The 27725-nt window shown below is 49.9% G+C and overlaps 1 protein-coding gene across 1 annotated transcript in view; it reads right to left on the bottom strand.

Moving 5' to 3' along the window:
- Positions 1 to 27725, bottom strand: part of HYDIN (HYDIN axonemal central pair apparatus protein) — a 115967-nt gene that overhangs the window by 62013 nt on the left and 26229 nt on the right. The window contains exons 8-14 of the mRNA XM_052685441.1: positions 25042 to 25166; positions 18157 to 18358; positions 14847 to 15030; positions 8788 to 8887; positions 5183 to 5301; positions 3813 to 4036; positions 974 to 1041 (exon numbers count right to left, since the gene is read on the bottom strand). Of these exons, the coding sequence (XP_052541401.1) occupies positions 974 to 1041; positions 3813 to 4036; positions 5183 to 5301; positions 8788 to 8887; positions 14847 to 15030; positions 18157 to 18358; positions 25042 to 25166 (1022 nt within the window). The remainder of the gene's footprint in view (positions 1 to 973; positions 1042 to 3812; positions 4037 to 5182; positions 5302 to 8787; positions 8888 to 14846; positions 15031 to 18156; positions 18359 to 25041; positions 25167 to 27725) is intronic.

The following is a 27725-nucleotide window of genomic DNA, read 5'->3' as shown; positions in this document are numbered from 1 at the left end:
GCTGCCTGTCCACATGGAGCAGTGGGTCCAGGCAGGGAAAAAAGACCAAATGCAGGGAGAGCAGAGTGCATTCCCATCAGCAGTGCCAAGTGCCACCTCCAGAAGCAAGGAGGAGTGCAAAAGGGACAAACAGCCTGCCCAGGACTCAAAGCTGCCAGACGCAGTGCAGTTAGAAGAGGCAAGAAATAGAAATGCCACCTTCTTCAGTTGGAAACACCGCATTAATAAACTCAGATTACATAGGATGAACCCTGTGTTACATAACCATATTTCTGCTGGGTGCGTTTCTTGTTTCATTTGCTCCGAAGGAAATAAAGTGAGAGATGGTGATGTAGGGAGAGGAGAAAGCAGCTCAGAAAATGTACTGAGTTTTCTTAAGTCTGTGAAAAAAAAGCCAACATAAAACCAAACAGAGGCATCCTGGGAACAGAATGATAATGGCCCTTCAATCAATCCACAATTGATTTCACATTTAAACTTCAGATCCTCTCAGTAAAAAGCCTTCTGTGAGGTTGAGCTGCGGTGTCCGAATCTGCATTTCAATGGGAGCTGTGGATGCTCAGGCAGGGGCTGTGCCAGCAGAGGGGCAGGAGCCCCATCTCTGGGAATGCTGGGTGATGTGGGTCCTCAAGGACAGCAGGGTGTCCTTACAGCACACTGATTTCTCCCGTGAAAGTGACAGGGAAGAGATGGCACATGGTCCCAGCTCCCAGCTCCTGGGCAATCCCAGCATGCAGACTTTCTTGTTCATTGTGCTCCTGAAGACTGGCAGCTTTGGGTTAAAACACAACACTGCATCCATGCTCCCTCTCAGGAACTTTTCCCAGTGACCACGTGTGTGATATTAACAGCACGATGCAGCTGAAGCAGCCAGCAGCCCCTGGTTTTAACACCCCAAGGGAGGGATGTGACAGATGCTCTTGTGTTAGCTTGCAACACGCAGGTTGGCAAACCAAACCCGGGGTGCACTCACCAAAGGGAACGTCACCGAAGTGGAGGGAAGGTACATCAAAGTGGAAGGTTGGCCCGATGACACAGCCTCTGTTTGGACAAAGGACAGGCAGAGGGCATTGGTTGGTTAAAGGGAAGAGCAAGGGGTTTGGTTCTCATCGCCCCTGTGTTCAGTACGGCATCTGTGGTGGGTGCCCTGCCCCTGCAGATACCCACGGTCAGGCTGGATGGGGTTCTGAGCACCTGGAGGAGCTGTGGGTGTCCCTGTTTGTTGCAGGGAGTGGAAGCAGACGGCCTTTAAGGGTCCCTTCCAACCCAAACCATTCTACGAGTCCATGATCCGGGTGGACAGGAGGCAGCCAAAGGAGAGCCATCATCAGGCCTGGTAAGGACCCTGAAGAAGTGATGGCTCTGTGCCTCCATTTCTCCCATCCACACCACGAGAGCTCAGAGGTGTCCACACAAATGAAGTGGAATCACTATTTGAACCTGACTTTCCCCCTGCAAGTCTCCTACTTCTGGCTGGAACTGGCGTTTCCATGGACTAAATGGACATCCTTTCCTCAAAGGACCTTGATCACAAGACACAGGATTTTGAGGCATGAATACAGGGAAGCCCCACACACCCACTGCTCACCACCTGAACAGCAAACATTCTTTACACTGGATAGCTGAATTGCAGAGAAAAACATCTGCTCGTCACCAGGGCACCAGCAGACACATCCACAAGCACCGTGTGCCTTACACCACCAAGTGTGGGTGTCCTGAGCCCAGCTCACCTTCCTCCCTACCCTCACAGTCCAGCAGCCAGCTGCAGACTTCAAACGTCACCCACTGAAATCACCATCTGGAGCTGCACCACATCCATTCACTTATGTCATGGCTGGAGCCAATCAATACCTGCTGTCTTTTAATTATATTGCAGAGAAAGGTGCCTTCTAGTTTTATCCACAGGACTGCCATCGTACCTGTGTTGTACATGAACCCAACAGGGGAGACCTGCCTCCTTCTCTGGTCCTCCATTCTCTCCAACCCTTTCTAAATACCAAAGAAACAAGTGTTCAGGTTGGCATCCAAATAAGAATCTCCTGTGGGCTTAGGCATCTTTTGATCAGGTAATCAAAAAGAATGGACTTTCAGGCATTCCAACCCAAGGCTCACGTTTGATTCCTTGGAACTGAGTTAGATCCTGAGAATAATCCAGGTCCAAATCCCTGCTGCTTCTCAAGATCCCTCCCCAAGGACCTCACATAATCAGCCCTAACCTCTCAAGCCAGCCCAGCTTACTTGCAACAGACAATGCTTCCCATCACAGCCCATGCCAGGAGACAATGGAAAACTACCTCCAAGCCAGGCACAGCTGGGGATGATGCTGGGAGCTGCCAGGGACGAGCCTTGCCAGGCTTCCATTCCTGCTGAGTGAGCTGTGCCTGTGCTCAAGCTAAACCTGAGCAGCTGCCCAGAAGGCTCAGGCAAGCAGCCAACCCCAAGCAACTTGGGCAACAGCTGATAACAGTACAGCTTGCAGGAAATAGAGGGAGGCAGTGGTTTTGGCCACATTTTGCCTTACAGTAGCATTATTTAATGCGCGTGCATAGGAAGAGTGGGGTCAATGTGGAACAAGAGGGATAACATCAGGTGAGAGAGAAACCACATGAGCTCTCATCCTTGTTCCTTCCTTAGCAGCCCCAGGTCCCACCAGGCAGATCTCCCCCAAGAACTGAGAATTCTCTCCATGGAGAACTAAATCCAGGCCACAAATCCCCCTGAAGCAGAGGTGCACCTCAAGCTGGCATCTCAAAGGAGTTTTGGGGTGGAGGGCGAAAGATAAGGGCTAGAGAGGGAACTTTGAATGAAAGGGGATCAAGGAGGCAGATGCCATCTCCGAGGAGTAGATTGCACTGGGAATTACACTGCAGATGGGGATGTAACATCAGATGGGCTGCAAAGGAGCCACCATCCAGGAATCAGGAGTTCAAGCATTGGGGAGGAACAAAAGCAGGAAGGACAGCTCTGTTTGATTGAGAAACAAGGTCTGCACCGAGCTGAGGGAGGGACCACAAAGAGCTGACACTGGGAGTGAAGTTCTGGGAGCCAGTGGAGAAACCAAACCATTTCAATTAGTGGGGGAAAACCAGAAGGCAATGAAACCCATGGATAACCATCTTCTCAAGGAACATGGCCATGGCAGGGCAAAGGCAGTGGGCACAAGACAATAAAATTGTATTCTACCTGTGATAAGCACGTCTTTCCAAGCAAAATCTGCCCTTGCTCAAGGAGAAAGCTGCTTATGCAATAACGTCCCATGACCAATTTTGGGGGGAGGGACAGAGGAGAATAAATTATTTGATCGTGAAATGTTCCCTCTTGATTTCCAAAAAAAGCAGCACTTTCCCTCCAAACACAAACCCACCGTAATTGTTCCTCTACCGGAGGTCAACAGACCTACTTACTGCTCTGGCAAAGTAATAACCTTGCTTTTTTTTTTTTTTTAATCAATTTTCCCCTACCTTATTGATAAATCAACTGCAGATTCCTTTCATTCCCTCATTACCCAGCCCAGCGGTAGGGCTCTCAAGAGTTATTGAGGAGGTACAGCCACCCCAAAGCTCTTCAACAACAAGCATCGACTTTTCAGCCTCCACCACCACATTGCAGCCGATGGGAAGGACCACCTGGGACAAGCTTGCATAGCAGCCTGGTTCTGAGCATCATAACTTGGAAAAGACCTCTTGGCTCATCCAGCCCAACCACCCACCTACCACCAGTACCCCCTGCATCCCTCAGTGCCACGTCTCCAAGGTTCCTGAACGCCTCCAGAGACGCTGGGATCTCCCCGAGGCATCAAATGCCTGCCTCACCTGACAGTCAAGGTGACGGGCTGGGGGCAGCCGTGCACGCTGACCCCAAACTCCTCGGTGAACTGCCCCAGGATGGTGGAGCAGAAGGAGATGTGGATGTGCTGCAGGCCCCCCGGTGGGACCAGGCCCTCGCGGGGAACGAAGGCAAAGCAGGAGCCCAGCGCTGTGTTTGGAGGCACCACGTGGAAGAGAGCATCGATGGCTCCTTTGTTAAACAGGACCGCCTGCAGCAGAGAGAAAAAAAGAAACGCTTGAGGAATCTTCCTACAAAAGGAACGAGCTGTTTTTTGCTAATTTCACAATTAACATCGCTAAGAGGCAGAAGATGCCGTGTGCTGCTGCCCAGTGGAAGCCAATGGAAATACAACAAATTCTGCCTTTGGGTTTCTTCATGCCAAGCAGTGATGGTTCCATAGAAATAGAATGATTCTACACTTCTTTTTTTTTTCCTTTTTAATCAGTCTATCAGTTCCTTGGGCCTTCCCCAACCAGCAGTGTGAGGAGAGGATGGCAATGAGGTGCAGAACAACTTCACCTGTTCTCAAGAGCCACAGCCATCACCTACGAGCTTACCATCACATACAAAACAATAATTAAAAAGCCTGTTGAGCTCCAGCTCTGTTGTGCTGGTCGCAGTGTGCCCACGCGTGCCTTGGCTGCACTGCTATGCCACCAAACCCACCTGCAGCAAATTAAGCCATCAACTGCCGCTGGGAGAAACGCTGCCATTTCCAAGCCCTTATCTATGCGTTTTGGATTTATTTTCCCTACCTTCTGCCCTTGCAAAATCTGCCAGGAGAACTGAGACAAAAGCATAGAAATGCCCTTTGCTTTTTAATTTTGCAGCTGCTGCTGCAAATTCAGGTATTGCTGCTGCAATTCAGGTATTCAGATTGCACAATGGTGAGGTGAACTCTTAGCGAGCTGCCCTGAGCTGAGGTTTATCTCCAGTCCAGCTGCTTAGGACAGCACCAACTAACAGCATTGTTGACTTATTAATCTCTTCTCAAGTAAAGGAAATTATAAATTTATATAGCAAGAAGCAATAAGGAATCAGCATTAAAAATGCATAGAGAGCAAAATATTTTGGTAAGAAAACACCTCAATGTGTCCTTCCCTGCCACAGCACCGCTTTTCAAAACGTCTGGCATGATGCATTGCCTCATTTACTACCTCCCTTTGGTTGCTCTGCTTTCTTTCTTTTTTTCTGCAAGAGATGCCGAATTTACGGCAATTTCCTCGGCCTCGTTTACAGAAATGCTTTGCAGTTTGTGCAAGCAGCGGAGCACCAAGAGGAGCACGGCGGGCAGCACTAAGCATTCCCAGCTTGTCTGCAGGGAACAGATCTCAGGTGGGTTCCCTCCACTCACCTCATAGCTGTGGGCTGAGCCCACAAACACCTTCCCGATGTCCAGCTGGTCAAAGCTGAAGCGCAGCCGGGGCCCTTCTCCTTCCCCTCTGATGCGCAGGGGCAGCCTGGTCTCACGGCCTGGGGGGAATTTCCATCTCAGTGCAATGATTCCTTTTGTTACCCCAATATCTCAATTCCAATCCCCATCCCCGTGCTGGCTTGGGGCACAAAAAGCCTAAAACGTGTCCCAAAAATGCCATCAAAATGGCCCCCAAAAGCCCCCAAATGGCCCCCAAACCACCTGCCGTCCCGTTCTGCTCTGTGTGAAGGTGAGGAGCACGAGGAGGAAGAGAAAGTCCAAGAGTTGCAGCTTGACACTAAAGTATTCCTATCCTTCAAAAAGGGGTAAAAAGCCCCAAAAGGCCCCAAATTGCCCCAAAATGAACCCCAAAAAGCCCCAAATAGACATAAAGAACCTCAAAATGGACACAAAAAGCCTCAAATGTGTCCCAAAAATGCCATCAAAATGGCCCCCAAAAGCTCCCAAATGGCCCCAAAACCACCAAAATGGAGCCCAAAACCACCCCAAATGGACACAAAGAGACCCCAAAAGGGCTAAAAAGCCCCAAAAGGCCCTGAATTGCCCCAGATTGGACCCCCCAAAAGCCCCTAAATGGCCACAAAGAGCCTTAAACGTGTCCCAAAAATGCCATCAAAATGGCTCCCAAAAGCCCCAAGACCATTAAAATGGAGCCCAAAAATGCCCTAAATGGACACAAAGAGACCCCCAAAAGGCTAAAAAGCCCCGCAAAAGGCCCCAAATTGGACCCCCAAAAAGCCCCAAATGGCCATAAACAGCCTCAAACGTGCCCCAAAAATGCCATCAAAATGGCTCCCAAAAGGCCCCCAAACCACCAAAATGGAGCCCAAAAAAGCCCCAAAAGGCCCCAAATTTGCCCTAAAAGTTCTTTGTGTGATCACAGAATCTTATCACAGCACATTTGGCTTGGAAGGGACCTTAAAGCCCATCCAGCCCTAATCAGCACAGGGCCACCCATGCTCTGGAGCACCCCCAGCTCTGGGCAGCAGTGCCTCACCGCCCCATACAGTTATTCAGAACATGCTAGGTGATTTCCAATGGGAAATGAGCCCAGATACTACGATGCAGTGATTACACCACAACTTGACAACTCCCCTGGAACAGCCTTTTGAGTGACAATTGACTTTTTGATCTCGCAGCCACGGGATGAGGATGCTGGATAAAAGTCAGAAAGCAAGAGCTATGGAACTTTGTTGAACTCAACGTCTTTCGAATGGCTGCAGCCAAAGGCCAGCTGATGGCAGAGATGAGAGTTACGTTTTGCAGCTCAGACATTAATTGGAGGGCTGCGGATTTCTAGCTCACAGACACTGTAAAACACACAGCATTGGATGTTTGCTGCCAAGAGATTTATCCATTTGGCATCACACGTGGCTTCACCTTCCTTAAAACCTCTACATCTGAACCCACCAAAGCTCTTAAGAGATGGCAAATACATTCAAGTAACGAGCTTTTGTCCATGAAACTGTGAAGCTTCAATTCATGCACCTGAGAGATGTATATCCCATGGCCACTGCAAGCAAACCAATCAATGCTGATCCTTCTCCTCCTGCAGAATGTCCTCAGCCTTTCCTGAATACCCTGCTCTCTACCTCCACCTGGGCCACGCAGTCCTCCCACCACAGAAACCATGCCCTGGAGCACACAGGATGAATGCAGGAGAAGCTGCACTTCGTTTTTGACCTCAGCCCCAAATCCACACCCAATATCGTGCAACGAGAGCCTGGATCTTAGTAGGACAGCTCCACCACGAGGCAACGGAGCGTCCACCAATTTGGACTTGGTTCCTCCAACTACCGTGGGCCCGGGTCTGTGAATGGCTTGGAGTTCTTGGCATAAATCAGTTGCAACGCAATATGCTTCTGAGCATGGATTAATCCAAAACCAAAATCTGTGTGTCTGAGCATCACCTCGCCTTCTGCATACTTCCTTCCAGCAGCTCAAGAACCACGGTTTTATTTGCATGAACAACTAAAGGTTCATTCTGAGCTTAAATATTTGCCCAGAGCAAATTTCAAACCGCTCCGTTACTGCCAGATTTGCAGGCTGTGTGGTGCTGATGGGTTCTGCAAATCTCCTGACCCACCAGTGCTTGCTCCACGACCCACCGAGGCACGTGAGACTCAGCTGTGCCATGCATGGGGCTGCACTGGGGCCAAACTTCCAAATATTCCCAGCAAAGGACGCGTCGACCATCTGCACACCACGCTCCAAGGGGACTTGTGATGGCATGCAAATGCACACAGAACAGTCACAGCTTCTTGGAGGAAACGAGAAGCAAAATTAATTGACTCCCCTGTTGAGCATCGCTGTTGCTTCTTCAGATTCCCTCTGCACCGAGGGATCTTGACACTGACAGCTTGTCTCAACAGTGCTCTGTTTTACGAGGAATAGGTGTAGGCACATAATTTAAATGACCTTTAGGTCCTCCTTCTGGGAGCCAGAGGAAGAGCTGAGCTCTCCCATGGGCCCTCCAGGGGTCCCAAGGAGCCAGACCCTCGTTTCAAGAGCAAAACCCTCTGCCCAGCTCCATTCCCATAACACCCAGGCTGCTCCAGGACCACACACGAGCAGCTTCTCCACCTCTCAGCCACTCCTGGAGGGAACCTCTGAGGATGCTGCAGCAAAGCGATGAACGCCGGAGCACTGATCCCAGAGCCAGAAGCATCCCTTGGGAGCAATGCTGTAAGTAAATCCTTCCCTTCCACATCTCTAACAACCACAGCTGGCAGGCAGGAAGATGGTTTGTTAACACAAGCCCTGTGTAATTACTGGAGGTGGCATTTGCCAAGCAAACCCCGTGCAATTACTGTATAAATAAAATCTGTTTCATGACATTTGTATCCGCCAGCTAAGAGAGCCAACGAGAGGAAAAGCAGCTGTGCTGGTGGCTGCATCCTCCAGAACTGGAGGACCACTACCTCCCATCTCTTTCTCTTTGATGGGGAAAAACCCAACGTTCCCTTTTCCGTCCCAGAAAACATCTTGACCAGCACCGTGTGGAGCCCTGGAGGATGGGCAAGGTAACCTGAACCATGCAGCTTGCTGCAAGCACTCCCTGCCTATGCTAGCACAGCAAAGCTGCCACCTCTGCAAGGGCAAGGAGGGTGACCTGGGGTGGGCTGGTCACAGCTGCTCCCAGCACACAGAACCAGAAAAGCATAGAACAGATTAGGTTGAAAAGGAGCACAGTGCTCATCTCTTTTCAACCCCCTGCTGTGTGCAGGTTGCCAATCAGCAGAGCAGGCTGCCCAGAGCCACATCCAGCCTGGCCTTGAATGCCTGCAGGGATGGGGCACCCACAGCCTCCTTGGGCAACCTGTTCCAGTGCTTCACCACCTGTTCAGTGTGTTCACAGTGCCTGTCCCCAGAAGCTGTCCTGCTATGGAGTTCTTTATCCTTGTAGGATCAGTGCTGGGGGGAAATCCATGGCTTGATATCTCATCCCTTCACCAGCACCCTCCCAGGTTGGCACGGAGTGCTGGTGCCCCACCACACAAGGGAAGAGGGACAGGGAGCCCCACCTGAGATGTCGCAGTAGACGGTCTGCTGATAGAGCCTGGCTTCTCGGGGTTTAAAGATCACGTTAACTTCAGCCGAAGAATTTGGCCAGACGTCTCCTTCCTGAAACAAGCAGACAGTGAGCTGTTTACCTCCAAACATCACATTTCTCGGTTTCAAACACTGTCACCTGTACCTGGGCATCAGCAAAGAGCAAGTGAACGTTCATCAACAAAATTTATGAGAGTTTGGTATCGGCTGTAAAACAATAACGTTCCCAACCCCATACCTTTACGGGCCGACAGAGGCATTTTGTTAGCTGCAGTGATACCCTGCAAGGAATAAAAAATGCAGCTTATAGAAGGAGACAGGGAGCAGAGCTATTTTATATCAACAAAGCGGGGCTGTGATTCTGCTGGCTGCTGGGCATCCTCAGTGCTTTGTCCAGACGAGCCTTGAACTGATGGGAGCCTCCGGCGCTCCTGAGGCATAAATATTAAATAACTGTAACACTTCCCATCGGCTCGGTGCTCACAGCTCAAAGGATGGTTCCCACGGAAATTAAAGAGACACGGTGAGTTATTGGGCTGCAGCTGTGAGCAGCTCCTCTGCACACTGCCTGCCCAGGGACATCATGGCAGAGAGAACCACGTCCAGCACCAAGGAGTCCTCCCCATCACCACGAGAGAAGAACGAAAGAAGAGGATGACTTAGAGTCTTCCCAAAGAGCTAGAACAAAAGACGAGTGCTACATCTTTATTAAGGTTATCATTAAGGTTGTCATTAAGGTTGGAAAGTCCACTACAACCATCTAGTCCAACTATCGATCCACTCTGGATGTGACCACTCTGGACCTCAGTGGCACTTCCTCATGGCTCTGGGACACCCTCAGGGATGAGGACATCCCACCTCCCTCGGCAGCTGTGTCAGTGCCTCACCACTCTTTCTGAGAAGGAACCGTTCCTAATATCCCACCTGAACCTCTCGTGGCACAGTGTTTCTCTCCGGCAAGGAATAGGATGAATATAAAACCTTATGGTGCCATTAGGATATCATAACCATGGTTGGGTTGAAAAAGACCACAATGATCATTGAGTTCCAACCTCCCTGCCATGTGCAGGGTCGCTAGCCACCAGATCAAGCTGCCCAGAACCACATCCAGCCTGGCCTTGAACGCCTCCAGGGATGGGGCATCCACAACCTCCTTGGGCAGCTGTTCCAGTGCCTCACCACCCTCTGTGTGTGCTGGTAGTTTGATCTTCAATAGAAGAACAAACAGCAGTGAGGAGTGAAAGCTTGAGCTAGCTTTCCTAGTATCTAACCTGAATGGATCTTCTACTTGGATTGCCAGGAGCCATTCTACAGTGGGTTCATCCCACTTACTACTGAGCATCCTGCCCTGCACTCCAGTTACAGGGCACAGGATGTGCCACCCTTCCTGCTTAATGCCAGCCCTGTACCACTGAAGGCCTCAAGCTTTCCCACCACTTTGGGAATGCCCTTTCTCAGCTTGAGTCTTTGCGGGGATGATGGTGCACAGAGGGTGGTGAAGCCCTGGAACAGGTTGCCCAAGGAGGTCAACCCAGGCCATTCAATCATTCTTGTGAAGATGACAGCCAAACCACTCTCTATTGCAGTGCTTTCCCCAGCTTTAAACATATTTGGAAAAGCAGAGTGAGGTTTTATACCATGCCATCATTACTGGCTGTATTGCTTATAGCTGAACAGAACAAGCTCTCACTGAGCCCAGCCCTGCCTGGGAAGATCAGAGTGCATCTCTCCATCCACCCAGACCAGCCAAGGTTCTCCCAGTGTAAGGCAGCAGATGGCTTCTTGATGGTACTAACCAGTCTGCTCTGTGCACCACAGCCAGACTTAGCGGCCCTGTGGACACTCGGGGGCATTTGGGTTATTACTCAAAGGTTGACAGAGGCAATACATCTCCCGTTAATGGAGGCAAGCACAATACAATTCATAAGCAAAAAAAATGAATCTAAGCAGGAAAGGAAGAAAATTAAAAAGCCATTGGCCTGATGAATATGCATCTGCTAACAACGGTGCAGTTTTCTAGCTGAGCAAGTTTAGCTGACTTTGGGATTTGAGAAACTCTACTGTGAGTACATCTGTGATAGAAATAGAGCTGGCACCAGGCTGGAGCACAGCCCCAGCAATATCACACAGAGGCAGCAGCAGGGAGAGCATGACAGTGCATGGGGACCTGAGTGCAGGGCCAGCAAGTAGGGACAGCTCAGAAACAGGGCTGGGAGCCACCGCAGCTACAGAAGGGAAGCTTCATGGAGAGCTTCGTAACAGATGTATTTCAGCAAATCCCAGCTCCCTGCTTTGCAGCACGCAGAAGCGGAGGCACAGCAAGGATCTTGCCCACAGCACAGCTCATCCCAACTCCTGTGGTGCAACCAACATTGGGTGGTGCAACCATCTTGGGGTGGTGATGACCTTCAGCTTCCCAAAAAGCGGTCCCAGGGTCCGCAAGGAAAAAGGGCTGACTCTTCAAGGCTGTAATGCTCAGGTGTTTAGGAGAACACTGGGTGATAGCCTGAGGCCTCCTATAGGTTATCCTATATCTTAAGGACGTGGTTTAGTGCACATCAAGGGGATGGACTGATGGTTGGACCGGATCATCTGAGTAGTCTTTTCCAACCTTAATGATGCTCTATCCAAGCTGGAGATCTAAAGCTGAGCTGCAGTCCAACCATCAAAGCATCCCCATCGTGCCCACCAAACCACATCCTTAAGACACAGGATAACCTATACAAAGCTCTGGGCAATGTTCTCCACCAACCCTAAACCCTGACTTTTGTGTCAAAGGCAGGCAATGAGGACAGCCCCTCATGGTCTGCTTTGGGGTCCCTGCTACACACCAGAGGAGTGCTGGCCCCAGAAAGCACAGGTGCATGCCATCCCCCAGCCCTGGGCTGTGTTTGCAGAGGTGCTCCCTGCAGACACGCAGCTCAGTACCTGTTGGAGGAATCCCTATGGATCTTCTCAACTTTGGACCAACCTTCCTAGGGATCTGAAGCAACAATGCCCACACTTACTTGGTTCTCAGGGCTCATTTTCTCTTGCCCTGAACAGGAGAAAGAATATACCACGTGGGGTGGGTAGGAGCCATGCTAGAGAGGGAAACTGCCTTATTCCTGCATTGCCACTGGGAGCCATTGTAGCTACAGCAGTGGGAACTTCCTAAAAGGCATCAGTGTCAGACTGTAGGGTCTGATTCCAACTCCTATGGATAAGATACCACTTCTATGCACCAGCAAAGCTCTGCAATAGTTCTAATGCAGCACTGCCAGTGGAGCCTTGCATTCATCCAGCACTAGAAAGCCAGAACCAGCTGTTAAAAGGCTCAGTCTCCTGAGCTGAAGTCACTCTTCTGCAGGATTCCATGCATTTGATTGGAAACTTCTGGCAGTCTGTCCCTGTCAGATGGGCAGATTGACTCAAAGGTTGGAGGGCAAGAAGAAATTACCAGTTACATTTTATTCTGCTGTTCCATAACTAAAACAAATCCCTTTGAGACAGGCATAACTATTCTGGGAAATTCTGGTCATTTCTCCATTCATTACTGCTGTATGTCAGACTATAAAGCTAGAAAATATTATGAGTTATTTCTCCTGGGAAATTAAAGTAGGCTGTGGAAGAGGTTCCTCACCATGTTCCTGCTACCCCAAGGGAGAAGAATGGCTGCTGGTTAAAAGGAATATGCTTCATCACCCACCCTTTGAGGTTGGTGTGTGAGATTCAAGCCCCCAGCAGTGAGCAGCAAGTGGGACAGGGCAGGGAGAACTGCCATGGATGCCATCCAGGATAGAAACCCAACACAAGGTGCTGAGAACGTGATACTGCAACGCTGCTGGCATTACATCAGCCCTGGACAGACTGAAAGGGTTGGGTGGACGGTGCAGCACAAAAGATGCAGTGGACATTGAACTGAAGATCATGGAAACAGCAGCACTGAATCATAGATTTGTTAAGGTCGGAAAGACCCCCAAGATCCCCTAGTGCAACCATCCACCCATGCCTGTGAGAGCTTTAGACCTCTGCCCCTCAGTGCCACATCCAATATGGTTCTTGACCACTTCCAAGGGCAGTGACAACCCCCATTCCCTGGCCAGCTGTGTTAGTGCCCCACCACTCTCCTGGAGAAGAATTTTTCCCCATTATCCAACCTGCCCAAGGTCCCATTATCCAACCATCCAAGTTGCCCAGTGCAACTTGGGGTCACCACCTCTTGTCCGACTGCTAGTGAAACGATGCCCACGGTGCACCCTGCTAGTTCAGGGCACCGATGGCAATAGCAGTGCCATTGCTCACATCTGCCTCTGGCCATAAGCAACCAAACCCACACGGCGCTGTGGGATGGACCCAGGGCTTCCAGATGAGATGGTGGAGCACTCTTCTGCCAAGAGTGCTGTGCAGTGAGCTCTGCTGTGGATGCTTCCCAGCTGCAGGATCCCCCACACCCACAACTCTGCAACCCAGGGATCTCTCAGAGCTCACGTACAACACCAAGGGATCACTCCTCGTAACAGGACAGTGACGACTTGTCAAGGGCAGTGGGACAGTAACAAATCTGCATCCTTCCCCCCCATTGGTTTCCATTTCCAAAGAGTCAGCTCCCACGTGATTACAGCTTGGCTGTGGTGGAGAGAATGCAGTAAAAAGAAAGGGCTGTGCCCTGTGGTAGCCACCTGGGCTTCCAGCACAGCTGCTTCTGCTGACAAGACCCTGTGCATTTGCAAAAATAAATTAAACTGACTTGGAGATGCGCTTAGAAAGTCAGAGTTGCATAACAGCTTGTTTCCCACAGGCTTGGACGGCTGCTCAAAATGTTTATGGTCATGTGGCAGCTCCAAAATCACTGCCTTCTCTTCTTTTTTTGTTGTTATTATTTTTCCATCAGCGAGTTAACCCTGCGTGGACTGAAGTGATCTGCTGCAGCTTCTACAGATGGCAGCAAATCTTCTGCACTAAGTCTGCAAAGCCATCCTGCCCAGAAAGGTCACGAGGCTGCTATGGCACCAACAGCTTCCTGACCTCTGCAAACAGTCTGAGGGTAATAAACATGAATTCATCCATCGATCAGTCCCTTGTCCCAAGGGTCTGATCATTTCCACCAGGTGCTCTCAGGCACCATGGGTGATGTTTGGGAGGAAGGGAAGCAGAGACTAACATTGGTCAGCTAAGGCACCAAGGTCCCATCTTTGGGTGGAATTTGCATGACAGAGCACAAAGGGCATCTATCAAAGCAGAAGGGCATGGAGCCATCACTGGAGGGAAGGTTATGGAAGTGAACAGTGATAGCTTTTCCGATTCTGCCATCTGGTAAAGAGGAGAACGTATTTATTTGTTGAGAAGGAACCCTCGTGCCAGGCAGGGGGACAGAAAGGCAGGAGCACAACTCTGAACTGATTGTTCCATAACTAAAGGAAGTCAGAAGATGGGTGATGCTGGAAACACCTCCCTCCAGACCTGAGCCCTGGGATGTGCTCCAAACACTGCTCCATGCACCACGGGGTGCTCTGGTTGATTGAAACAAACTGGAGTTTTGCTTAAATACGCAGAAAATCAAAAATACTTCCGTACCTACGTACAATAAAAAGCCTATTTCAACCTGCCAGTCTTATGTCCAGCTCACAGGTGACTTCACATAGGAGACACAGACATGGTGCAAATCCAGACTACAGGAAGGGATTGGTTCTTCCATGATTAAACCTGAGTTTGGCCTCCTTTTGTTTTGTTGGGGGCAGGGTTAATACGTGAACTGACAGTGCTATAAACATCCTTTGTTAACTCCTTTGTAGTATAAGAAGTGCCCAAACTGATCTCTCTGCAAGCTCCAAGCACATTTCAGACAGGTGCACAGAGGAGAGGAACTCACAGTCAGCAAACAACAGCAGACCACATGTGGCCCATTCGCTAGCAAAGAGCCCTCAAACGCAGAGCTGAGTGGAAGTTACTCCCACCTCCATTCCCCAGCAGGGAAAGCCAAGCTGTGCCATGGGGGCAACGCAGGCTGCATTGGAGGAAGAACAGGAGGCAGGTCTCAGGTGTTGCTTACCACTGGCTCGATGGCAAAGATGTCATCGGAGAAGAGCATGGAGTCTCCCTGCACTTTTGCACGGTGGTTCTGGAAGACACGGGAGAGGACGGAGAGGCGTTCCTGCAGAGAGGGATCCACCATGCACTCATCAGCAAAGCGATCCATCTCGTCCTCCTCCTGCCTCCGCAGCCTGTGACACAGCCTGGAGCCACAGGGAGAGACAAACCAAGCGGATAATTGGATAAGCAACACATTTGCAGAGGCTGCCGTGTAAAAGGAGGGCCGGCAACGTGCTCAGTGGGGAGCAGCAGCTGCAGCACAGCAAGGGGCTCACCCAGAGCCCGGGGTCCCACGTGGATCATGTCATCACCACCCATTCACCAGCATGGCGGGGCGCTTTGCTCCTCGCTTGCAAGCTAAGAATGTGTTTTTGAAAGCTAACACCCCTCAAAAGAGCTCCTGGCCCAAAGCTGCCAACCGATGGAGCGTCCATCCGTCACCTCAGATGGCCTCTGCCACCCACAGAGCTGCTCACAGGGACGCAGAGAACAGAAATACCAAGGGGCAACCACTGCAGTGCTTTCCTCTGGAAAGGGTTGGGGAGGGAAGAGGTTGGATCTCAGCTGCATTTCCCCAGCATCAGCCTTTTTCTTTCCCCACTGGAGCACGGCACAGTATCTGCTTCTGGTCCCTGTAGGTCTCTCCATGATAGGTCTCCCACCACTTTAAAAGCAAGCTTATGGACTCGGACATCACATCACCTCAGCGAAATTGGTGGTTTTATACCCATAAAAACAGAGTGGAAGAGACTTCACTGAGCATTCCCAATAAATAAGTCAGAACCAGTACCTCTGAATTCAGACCCTCGAGGCTAGCCTTGAACAATCTCATTTTTTCCCTTCTTCTGGGCTCTTTCAGCAGAACCTCAATTCTCTCTCCCCATGCCAGTAGCCACAGCCAAAATAATTCTGGTGCTCAAAGATCACAACAAAGAGATGAGAAGAGAGAACTGTGGCTTATGTTGCTGTCCCCCTTCACACAACAGTCCTCAACCACAAAAGACCCAGCAGGTCACAGCTCCAGAGGAGTGGGTGGAAGGCTCCATATGCAGCAAATTGAGGTGACGTAGAAAGAAAAGGATAGCAGTCATCACCCAGCTAAATTCAAATGCAATTAGAAAGGAAATACAGTCACAGCCGTTACTAGCTGCACACAGACAGAGCCTCAGGCAAATGCTGTCACCAGTGCCAAAAATACTTGCTTTGGCTAGCTCCCCATAGTGTAATAGGAAATCTTTCTCCATGGCTGACCTACAAAGCAGTGGATTAGGAAAGGTCACTGAGGTGAGCGAGCCTGAGCCCAGTCTCCGTCCATGGGCATCCCAGGAAGTCCTCCAGGAGGGGGACAGAGCAGAACCCTGACATCCCTAATGATCCACACCATTTAGGGTCACATCCAAGCACAGGGTCCTGCTCTGCTTTTCCCCATGAAGAACTGTTCTGAGACCTCAAGGGCTTCTCTTACGTTGGGTTGTCTCTTCCTTGAGTGCAAAAACACAGACTTACCTGGTATGGGCTCCAAGTTGAACATCTTGGGGCACCCAAGCATGCATGCACAACCCAAGCACACTCATGTTTATTATGGAGGTTCCTTTATCTGTCTATTTCCCCAGCCACCGTGAAGGCACCTTTTGTAGGATCCCCACCCTGTGAGCACCCACCAAGGTGCAAGGCAAAGCAGCAGATGTGGGCACACGGGGCACAAAGATGCAGCAGAGTTACTGGCTTCCCATAATTTCAAGCCCAAATGAATTATTTGAAAAGGAGGTCACACTAGCCCTAACTCCAACATCGTTGTGCTCTCAATTTGCAGGTTCAGTTCTGGAGCTTCCTGTGCAAAGCTCAACTGTTGTGCATAGATGCTGCTGCCTTGAGGAACCAAGCATGCTCCTTGTGGACAAAGGTGACTGATTCCTGGACAGAAGTACAGAGCTTTGGGCATCATGGATGGTTCAGATTCACCTCCCAAGATGGGCAGCCCCAGCAAGCAGGAAGAGAATGGCACTGTGTGCATCAAGAGGGTGACAGCAGGGCTCCAGCACTGGAGTTAGGATGCTTCCAAGGGCCTGCAGCAAGGAAGACCAGAATGCTCTGGCCAAAGCCCAGTACGCAAACTGGCATGACATCAGATGTAACTGGGGGGAAAAAAATCAGGTGGAAGTTAACTGTGAGGAAACCTGGTTGCCTTGGATGACTGAGGGTTAAATGTGAGACGGACAGGTAGGAAGAGATGCTAAAGGAATCGTTTGGGGAAGCACCAAGAGAAAGTCACGAGGTTTCTTTTAACACATTGAGCTTGCACAGAAGTCACACACTGTGTAATTAAAAATAGAGAACAGTGGAAAACTAGCTTTGGCCTTCAAGGCATTTCTGACCTAATTATGTTGAACTTTATTTGCTCAGAAGCCCTTAAAAAGTGCTCCAGTTTAAGGCAGTTTCCCGATCAGCTGTGGGTTCGGAGCAACTCCAATGTACCTACATCCATCCAAGTCTGGAAAGTCACACAATTCCCTAAATCGCTCAGGCTTTTAAGTGTAATTGCAAATTCATCATCCCCCAGGCTGTGTTTCTTTGCTGCCTAAGACTGAAATCTCACAGCTTCACCAAAGACACTCCTTGAAGGACCTGTCCAACCCTTGGCCCTTCCAGTATCATCAGCACTACCTGTCCCACCTCTCACTGCCACACAGATGCACAGAGCAGGAACCCAGAGGCACTTCCAAGCCCCATCTTCTCTCCTCCCCAGAGCTCCCTCCAGCCTCTAAAGACAGGCAGAAGAATCTTACTGTGCTGGGAAGGGCAAAACTACTCGATGCCCCACAGCAGGAGCCTGCTGCGCCAACAAAGAGCTCTACAACACCTTCCTATCAAAGCTGGAGTAAAGGCACTGCAGTGGGTTTATAATAACATTGCTGCATATAGCATAGCTAAGTGCTGCTTCTCAGTGCAGTCCTCAGCCTTGTGGACCCTCTGTACCCCAGGATTCTGAGATCTCATGGGTTTGTGCTCCCATAGAGCATGGAATTGCAATGTGAGGAAATGCAGTCATTGCAATCGATATCTCCTCCCCAAATGAGCATCCCCAAATGGAATAAAGGCCAAAAATGGAACAGGAAGAACGGGGCTGCATTACCCTGAAGCTCACACATCTTGATGCTTTCGATGCTTTCCTCATCCTAGGACATTCAAAACCACCAATGCCACTTGAAGCCATGCACGAGCTATACCCCTGGCAGAGCATCACCCTGAAATGAACCTCTCACACCAACCTCAGCTTCTGCTGATCCTCCTCTTCCTGAGTAACAAAAGCCTTCCACTGGAAGTGGGCTATGATCTCACTCCGGTTGTGGATGACTACAGATCTGTGGTTTGCCAGCGTGAGGTAAGTCTTTGCAATCATCAAGGAGTTCCTGTCCAGCCTGATGTTGACATCCACCGCCGCTCCATACAAGCTTGTGAGAACATCTTCGCCTGGAATAAAGCAAAAGAGAGCCTTCACTCAGCTCATTTGCTGGTGGAAGCACAAGGAACAGAGCAAAGCACTGCTAACAACAATTAGCAACAGCTTTTAGCTGGATTGACAGTTTTCAGTCCCTTCTTGTTGACAAGAAAGATGCACGGGGGCCAAAGGGATGTTCAGAGGAACAAGTAAAGCCTACAGCAGAATGGGATGCAGGTGAGAACAGAGGTGTAGAAGCTGTGCCCAGCCTTGCTGTGTTTTGTGAAGATGTCTTAAAGGCTGCCACGTAACAGCACAAGGGCAGAGCTGGACGTGTGCTGGATGGACTCAATAAATCCTACCATAACACAACAGCAATTGCCCACCACACATCCAGCCATAATGCAGTAGAATGGTGTTGATTCTGGGAAGAGAGACCCCCTTCTTCTTGGGGAATGAAGCCAGATTCATCCTTCAAATCACAAATCTCTACAGTCATCCATCCGTCCCACCCCACGCTGAGGAATTCAGCCTTCAAGTCTTTTAAGGGTGTTACAGTGGTGGGCATTCAAGTTACATTGTAAGAGAACCAGCAACTTTTCCAAGGAGGGGACAGTCCTTTTTGTATAAGGGATTATATTACAATGGATGATTTATCACATATAAAGAAGTTTAGAAGAGTCAGATCATTGCCCTTCCTCTTCAATGAGGACATGGCAGAGTCACCCAGAGGAGCCCTGACCCAAGAAATCATAGAATGGTACAATTTCTCATAAGACAAGAATCTGAGATAACGTTCCCAGAAGTTACACTGAGCAAACAGCAGCGCTTTCATCAAGGAATAATCCGTTCATTCGTTCGGAACGCATCGCCATAGGATGGAGGCTCACAGCTCTACATCCAGACAGCACCTGGGCACATTCTCAGGAGACAAAACCATCAGCAGCTATTAAACAAAGATGAGACCGAAGCCTCCAGCCCTGAGAGCTGCCAGCCCCAGGGGGGAACACGGCATATGCACACGTCTGTGCTCTGCTCAGCATCCCCTGCTGCTGCTCTTGGGGCAAGCCACTCTGCTCTACTGTAACATCCCCTGGACTTACTGGCCCTACCACTATTTACAGAACACTGCCTTATTCCAGGCCGTCATTTCCCGCCTCCTTGCATGCTTTGGATACACTTTGGACAGAAAGAACAAGACAGCCCATCTTCTGCAACCTCAACAAAGCAATGCCTGAAATGGAAATCGAGAGCTGGGTTTATGCACCCTTGCAGCAGATGCTCTGGGTTGTGCACCTCTGAAACACGCACACTAAAACAGCAGAAACACTGCTGTTTTACTCCAGCATTCATTGCACGTGCAGGCACCTTCACACATCGTGAGCTTTTGTAATCTCAAGACAGGAATCTAGCAGAGGGCCATCCTTCCTGGACCCTTTTTCTGCAGGAAAGAGTTAAAAAAAAAAGAGGAGATTTAGAAAAGCCAAAGCACCTTTCAGAATTCTTCTCCTACTACACGAGCTGCATATTGCACAAGAGGGAATAGTTTCCAGAGAAGCACAAATTGCTCTGAAATAGAACGACGAGTTTTGTTTAGCCTGGAAGTACATCTCAATGAATGGATGAGGGAATTCTTAAACAAGATTTCAAAACAAATTTAGGGTTTTATGAAGAATGCTTTCCTACCAATCACAGCTGGCACTTTCCCCTCCGCTGATCACTGCTCTATTAAGGAAGCTGGAAACAAGACAAATACCCTGCTGCATCCCCTCACCTCTTCTAGGGGAGCCCACAGCCAGCCCTGGAATAGCTGGGTAGCACAGAAAGCAAGTTAATTTTCATTCACTCAGCTTGTCAGAAGGTTGTCTTGCTCTCACTTCTGCTGTAAACACAGTCAAGGAGACAGATTCTGCCAATATATCACCAGAAACAAGAAAAATAAAGCCAAGCCCTTTGCTCAGAGGGCGTTATTGTAGCTCCGGATTGATCTGGGATAAATAATTCTCCTGCTTCTGTCACATGGACACAGCATATTGCTGTTCCTTCCAGCCAGCTCATGGCAACAAGAGGATTCTGCCCCAGATGCAAGCAACTCTGAGACAAAAATGGGGGCAGGCAGAAAGCAACGACTGCTTGGCAATGGCCAACGTGGCAGCTGTGACCTCTCCATTGAGCAACACGGGCTCCTCTTGCATTGAAGTTGGAAAAGACCTCTAAGCCCACCAAACCCAAGCCCAGCCCACCCCCACCGTGCCCACGTCCCTCAGTGCCACATCCCCACAGCTCTGGGCACCTCCAGGGACGGTGACTCCTCCCCACCCCTGGGCAGCTGTGCCACCGCCTCACCGCTCTCTTGGAGTAGAAATTGCTCCTAATATCCAACCCGAGCCTCCTCTGGGGCAATTTGAGGCCGTTTCCTAATCCAGCTCCCCACACCAAGCCTAGGAAGCTGCTCCTGCCTTGGAACAACACCACGGTTGCAATAGCAGGGATTTGTGAGGGGGTGTTTGAGTACGGATGCAGCACAAACGTTGGTAGCCCTTCCCCTGCCAAGGAGGGACCACCTGTCCCCATTCACAAAGCCCTCGTGAGGGCCAAAGGTTTGAAAGAGGCAGGACACCCTTATCCGAATCAGAATAAAAAAAGTCATTACTGAGAGCAGTTCTAGAAAAGGGGAATGATGACAGGAACCATTTGCTAGCTGTTTCAACATAAGTAAGCACTCTGGGGAGAAATAAGACCCCCTCACTCTCATTGATCTGAGCAATAAGAGCCCATAACCGTGCAGCTGTATGGGGTATTAGTTACCAGCCCTCGGTCTGGTGCAGCGCTGCCACTATCAACACAGAGCTACGTTAACTTCACACCTCATTTGCTTCCAAAAATCACCTCCCTCTGCTCACCTACCTCCCAGGCACCGCGAGGCAGGCAGGCAAGGCTATAAATCAGGCAGGAACCAGGCAAAGTGCTGGGAATTCTCAGCGGTGGAAGAAGGAAAGCACACCATGCACCAGCAGCTTTTTCACCCAGCAGCCCACTGTCCCGTTTTTCCCCTCTGTTTGTCACCCAAGATGACCACAACTCATGGTCTTCATGAACTTGCATGGCTAGATCAATGCTGGATGGATCCCAACCCCTTCCGAGGACAAAGGAACTTTTCAAGGGACCAAAAATAAGTTGTTGTAAGAGGCAGTGAGTTTGCTGAGAGAAGCAGCACGCTGCTCCATCCTGGCTGCAGTTAAGACAAATGAGAGCGTTCTGCCTTGAGTGATGTCAGGCATGTGAAGCACAGGGAGGGCTGAGCCTCAGCTAAACCCTACTGCCTGTTCACATCAATCAGTGGGTAGAAGGAAAAAAAAAAAAGAGAAAGGCAAAGGTTTGCTCTACAGACTGAATCAATAGGATTTTCATTTCATTCTCAAACAAGTTCCTGGAAGCCACCAATTGCAATTCCAAGATGAATGACAAGACCTTGGTGGAAAGGAGGCTCTTAAGGGAAGAAAACAGCTGTACAGAGGCAGTTGACCCCTCCGAAGCCTACCTGAGCACAGATGGAGATGACAGGAGGGCAGTGCTGTTATCTGATGCTTTATCCTTGCTGGTAGCTGTGATTCAGGGGTGCTGGAAGACCCATTCACTCATTTAGCCTCAAGCAGCAATTAAAAGAAAGCAGGCTGAGATTCAACAAAGTTTCCTGCATGGTTACAGCCATCACCAGCACACCACAAAGCCTTCGTTGTGCATTTACCAGCACGGGTAAAACTGGTGCTGGACAAATTCAGCATCCCAAAGCGATGGAATTCACAGCCCCCAGCTGAGCAGAAGCAGAACAACCAGGGCTGCAGCTGACAGCTCCTCCTTGCTAACGCTGGTGGGACCCGGCCTCTATAACACCACTGATGCACACTTTGTTCCCTCACAGTCACTGCTCTCTGTAGTCACCCACCACCCCCACCAGACCCCAGTGTCTCTATCTGTCCAATCCCATGGTGCTGTCACTCCGTGGGTGACTGAAGAGCTCCACGTCAGCTCCTTAATTCCTTATGGTTAAACGCGCCTTTAAATCCCCCTCTGATCTCATAGCTCCCATTTGAGATGAAAAACCCATTTTCTTTGCTAGGACACGGGGCTCCAGAGCCCCATCTGTGTGTTACTTCATCCACTTGCAACAGGGAAAACCCACAGGCCACAACAACCCAACACAGCAGAAACTCACCCAATCTGGTTGACAACTGCAGAGCTGCAGGCGGATGCTGCTGGCACCTTCCACCTGCCCTTGTTGCAATTACTCAAGGAGCTGAGCCCTCCCCTCTTTGCTCTGAGCATGCAGAGCCCAAGGAGCACAGTGAGCCAGAGTCTGGCCCCTAGCAAACAAGCTGAGATCTGCTTTAGGATGGGGCTCTTGCTCAGGGACTGCAAGCCTGCACCTCATCCCAGGGAGCTGCTTTGCTGGAGCTCTGCACCAGAGCAGGAAGGACAATAACAGAAGAGCAGACGTTCCTGCTTGAGGACTGGCTCAGCTTGGATACCTCTCCTAAAATTCACCACCTCTGATCTCTCCCCTCAAACATCCTGCCCCCAGGCTTCTGCATCACAGTCTCACAGAGAAAGGAAAAATGATCTGCAAATTACTTTTATCACTGACAGCAATAAAAGCATCTCAGTACGGAGTGTCTGTCAGCTCTGCACAAGCTCAGTGGGGCTTTGCTAATTACTGAAGCTTCCTGTGCTGACAAAAGGATCCCTAGGGATGCGGTGGCCAATGGGAAAATTAAAAAAAAAACAGTTGTACAGAGTCATTTCAGAGCTGCACAAGTCCTCTGAGGCTCACAGGTGCTACAAACAGCCAAGCAGAAACCCAGAATGGGGTCCCACAGCTCGGAGATCACCCCTTGTATCATACCACAGTGCTTCTTGGAGTGCAACGGGAGGCAGGATTGTAGGGAGAAGAGAAGGGCTTCTCCTTCCACACTTCCCAGTGCTTCTCCAGCACCTCCTTTCTACAGCCAGCCCATATCTGGTCACTGCAATAAAGCATCTGACAGACGTCGTGAGGCTGGCGAATCAGTTCTCCACCTCTGTCACAGCTCTGGGAACCCATCACGCATTCCATAGCCTGAGCATCCTCTCACTGATCTCGTGTTACACTGCATCCTGGGCATCTCACTTGAGAACTGCTTGAGCACTAAAAGAATAACTAAGCTTTACAGATTGGGGCTTGGTTGAGTCTGGTTTCAAAATCCACTGATTTTGTTTTCCCATATCCACATAATGTGGGCTGGGAGTCACCCAGGAGGACCCAAGGCACCAGCCACTCTCTGTGGTGCCACATGCAGGACCCCTCCCCAGCAGGAATGCTTACCAGGCTGGGTTCACCAGCTCGTTCTCACACCACCACCTGATGCCATTGTGACAAACAGGGACGTGCAGCAGCCCAGAACACCTCAAGCCCCTTCCACTTCAGTGCAGGCTGGGACTTCACGCATACAGACACACAGACATGGGGGACATGGAGCTGTATGGACATGCAGAGCATCAAGGCCAGATTTTCACTACATAGACATTTCCTTCACGCTTCTCTGAAAGATTTCCAACAAAAGCATAACCCAAACTCTGCAAAAACTGCACAGCATGCACCCAATCCTACAAGTCAACCAAGTGACCCACGGAGAACCACCGCCACTCACAAGCCAGCAAGTCAATACAGACACAGCCATGCCAGCACAGTGCCTCCCACCGTCCTAAGCTGCTATTTTGCTCTAAGTGCTTGTTTCATAACCAAGTCTGGTGGCAGCTCTGCAGGAGCAGCACAGCTGCTTTCTGTATGCAGGTCGTGGTGCTGGCCAAATCAGCCCAGCCCCATTGTGAGCTCTGCACCACCCCTGCAACGAGCAGCTTTGGAGAATGACTGATTAAATGTTTCAGTTTCACTTCAACAATCCAACTCTGCAGCATTTTACTTGTTTGTATGCTGCCAAGCTAGGCAGATAATCTTTTTATTATTCCTTTGCTCACCTCCTCGATCTGTAGTTTACTTAAAAATAACTGTAGCGCCGTGCTGAGAGGCAGAGGGGAGATCATGGGCTCGTCCCCAGGTAGGTGGCACCTGGCCCTGGGATGTCACCCACCCCACAGCAAGCAGCTGCACACACTTCACCACTTTGGGACAGGTCAACCAATCAACCACTTCGGGGCCAACATGCTTCAGCCCTGTAAGAACAAACCTCAGGGTTTTCAGAGCAGACCGTGAAAGTCCTTCTGTCTTTCACTCCAATCTGGGGAGGGAAGCGAGCTGCTAGGAAGAAAAGGAATGATGGAACCACTGTAGTGTGTGGGAAGCGTGTTGACACGGTCTGGCAGGAATGCAGAGGGACACAGAGAGATAGGGCACAGAAGGACAGACTCAGCCCACGCCGTTACTTCATAGAATGAAATCACAGAATCATTTGAGGTGGAAGGGACTCATAAAGGTCATTTTTGAGCTGCGCCAGGGGAGATTCAGGCTGGACATCAGGAAATGCTACTTCTCTGTAAGAGTGCTCAGGAATGGGCTGCCCACAGAGGCGGTGGAGTCACCTGGAGGTGTTCAAGGAACGTTTGGGTGTTGTGTTGAGGGATGTGGTTCAGTGAGAACCATTGGTGATGGGTGGATGGTTGGACTGGATGATCTTGAAGGTCTTTTCCAACCTTGGCGATTCTGTTGCCCAGCACTCACCTGTGTCATAGTGAACCACCAGGGACCCGCCGTGGTCCCCAGTCTTCAGTGGGTGGAACTCCACTGTTACTTGCATGGTGTCACCAATCCCAAGGGTCCCAACGGAAGGATCAACAGAGAAAGGGCTGCAATGCAAAGAGAGGCGTCAGAGAGATTACAGTAGCTTTGGAGATAACAATCCCTGCCAGGGTCTAAGGCTATTCCGCTTCATCTCACCAAGCAGATAAAACACACCTACAGAGTAAAGAACAGAATTCGTAGGATCAGACAGGCAGAATTCGTAGGATCAGACAGACCCCCACTTCTGAAGAGATTCAGCCCTCAGAAGACTACATGGTGCAAAGTGACCTCTTCTCCCCCATATTCTGCATCCAGCTCTTTCTCTCTGCAGTGTCTCAGGAGTCAGACTGCTAGCAACTCAATCAGAGAACTGTTTTTGAACAGCAGAGCCCAAAACTGCTTTTTGCATGCAAAGCTGACCCCAATTTCCTCACGTCTATCTTACCCAGCCACCTCCAAACCTCACCTCAAGAGAGGCAAATGTCAAAGCAAGGCCTGTTCCAAGGAGATTACAGCCTAGAATCAAAGGAATAAGTCTTCCTAGAAGACCGGAGAATAATTATGCATTAATTTGCAGAATTCAGCCTTTTTACTTTGAAAGTAACCTGTTTTAACCTAAAGAAGGGCACGTTATATCAACAACTCAATGAAAGCTGCTCTAAGAAAAGGAACAACAAGGAAAAGTATGTGTGCAAACATAGATCAGAATGAAGCCACAGAGACAAGACAGCAGCAAAAGGACCATGCCATTCTAAGCCTGAAGGATTCCATCAAGCATCAGTAACAGGAGCCTATCAGTGGGGGTTTAACAGTTTGATGCATTCACAAGCCACAGTTTGTGATTCTGGGTTGTAATCCAAGCTTGGTAACCATTTGCTTGGCCCACCAGACAAACTCATAGAACCACAGAATCATCAAGGTTGGAAAAAACCTCTTGGATCACCAAGTCTGAAGCAGCCCACCCCCACCGTGCCCACTGACCACATCCCTCAGTGCCACATCTCCATGGTTCCTGGCCACCTCCAGGGATGGTGACTTCCCCAGCCCCCTGAGCAGCCTATGCCAAAGCCCAAATTGCATACAGAGAGCTGTAAATAATTACTAAAGCATGTTGGTACACTTTGGGTTTACCACATTTGTGGTGTGTCACCGGGCAAACAGCCGTTGGCTGCCAGCTGCAGAACTCTACCTTCACGCTAAGGGAGAAGCCAGATGAAGTGTGGCAACTTGGCTTCATGGTTCTTGCACAGCCCCACTCAAAAGACAGAAGTTTTGTGTTCAGCACTGTGCTGGTCATCAAATTATCACCTCCAAAATTTGCTCTGCAGAGCTTTAACCATGATTAGAGAAATGCAGAGCACAAGAAAATAACGAGAACTGAAGACACGCACAAGCTGAACTTTGTTCATCTGAGTAGCGACAGCTGATAAAACTGCTGGAGTTTCTGCTCATTAATGAGATAGAGCAGCAATTAGTGGTCTGACCTGTTCCTATTATGCTTGGAGCATTGCTGCTGGCTCTAGCAGGAGCAGCAGTGAGCCCATGGCACCCGCACACTGACAGGAGACCTCAGCCTCCTCCCAGGACAGAGCTCACTCCACTGCAGCTGAGCAGGAGGATCTCCTTTATCTCCAGCAAGATCTTCCCAGTCACCCCAAAAGGTTCCTCAGGGACACAGTTTGTTCCTTCCACCAAAGCACACGGACCAGCTCCTCAAGCCCTGTTAATGGCAGCTGCCTGCTAGGGAAGGGATTCAGTTATCAGCATTGCTGAGAAGTCACACAATCATAGGATCATTAAGGCTGAAAAGGACCTCTCAGATCCCCAAATCCAACCCCAGACCCACCCTCACCATGCCCACATCCTTCAGTGCCGCATCTCCATGGGTCTTGAACACCTCCAGGCTGCCTGGGACAGAGCTGGTGCTTGAATGTGACCTCCAGGGTAGCAAAGGAAAACTCTTCCCTCCCAGCTCAGATGGTCAGCTAACAAAGGGGATTCCCCACCCCCCAGTACCACCTGCTCTATCTCCCCACTCCCCTGCAGCGCTGGCTGGGATGGAGCAACCCTGCACCTCCCACATCCTACCCCAAACCCTCCCACCACCCCTCACTACGTCAGGACACAAAAGATGCAAAAGCCCCACAACTAAACTTAGTTCCCCAAACTTCTGTCAAGGCAGCTAAGCCGTCCTCTGCATCCCTCAGATAAGAAATGGTAAGAGACATCCCTGATGCATTGTAATAGCCAAGTGAAAGCTATTGCCAAGAACGGAAGCTGGCAGCCTAAACCTTGGCCTTTTATCCATTAATTGTCATTTAATTGTGAGCTGTTCTTTAAAGATAATTCTGGTCCTGCTAGATCTGCCCTTCGAATGAATCACCACCCTCCCAAAAGACGGGAAATCTTTCAGAAGATAAGCTTTGTGGTTTCTTCTTTAATAGCCGGCTTTCTTCTGACATCCTCTTTAAAACGATGCCCGTTTGGATGTTTGCTTTGGTGTACGACATCAAAACTTCTGCAGGCCCTGCTCTGTAATATCCCAGTGGTGCCTTGCAAGCACAGCCAGATCCTCAGCTCACACGTTATTCAGCCACACCAATTTGGAAGAGGTCTTCTCAACG

This window comes from Tympanuchus pallidicinctus, unplaced genomic scaffold (genome assembly GCF_026119805.1).
Source record: "Tympanuchus pallidicinctus isolate F22 unplaced genomic scaffold, pur_lepc_1.0 scaffold22, whole genome shotgun sequence".
NCBI classification, from domain to species: Eukaryota; Metazoa; Chordata; class Aves; order Galliformes; family Phasianidae; genus Tympanuchus; species Tympanuchus pallidicinctus.
This window is presented reverse-complemented; position numbering and strand designations above follow the sequence as displayed.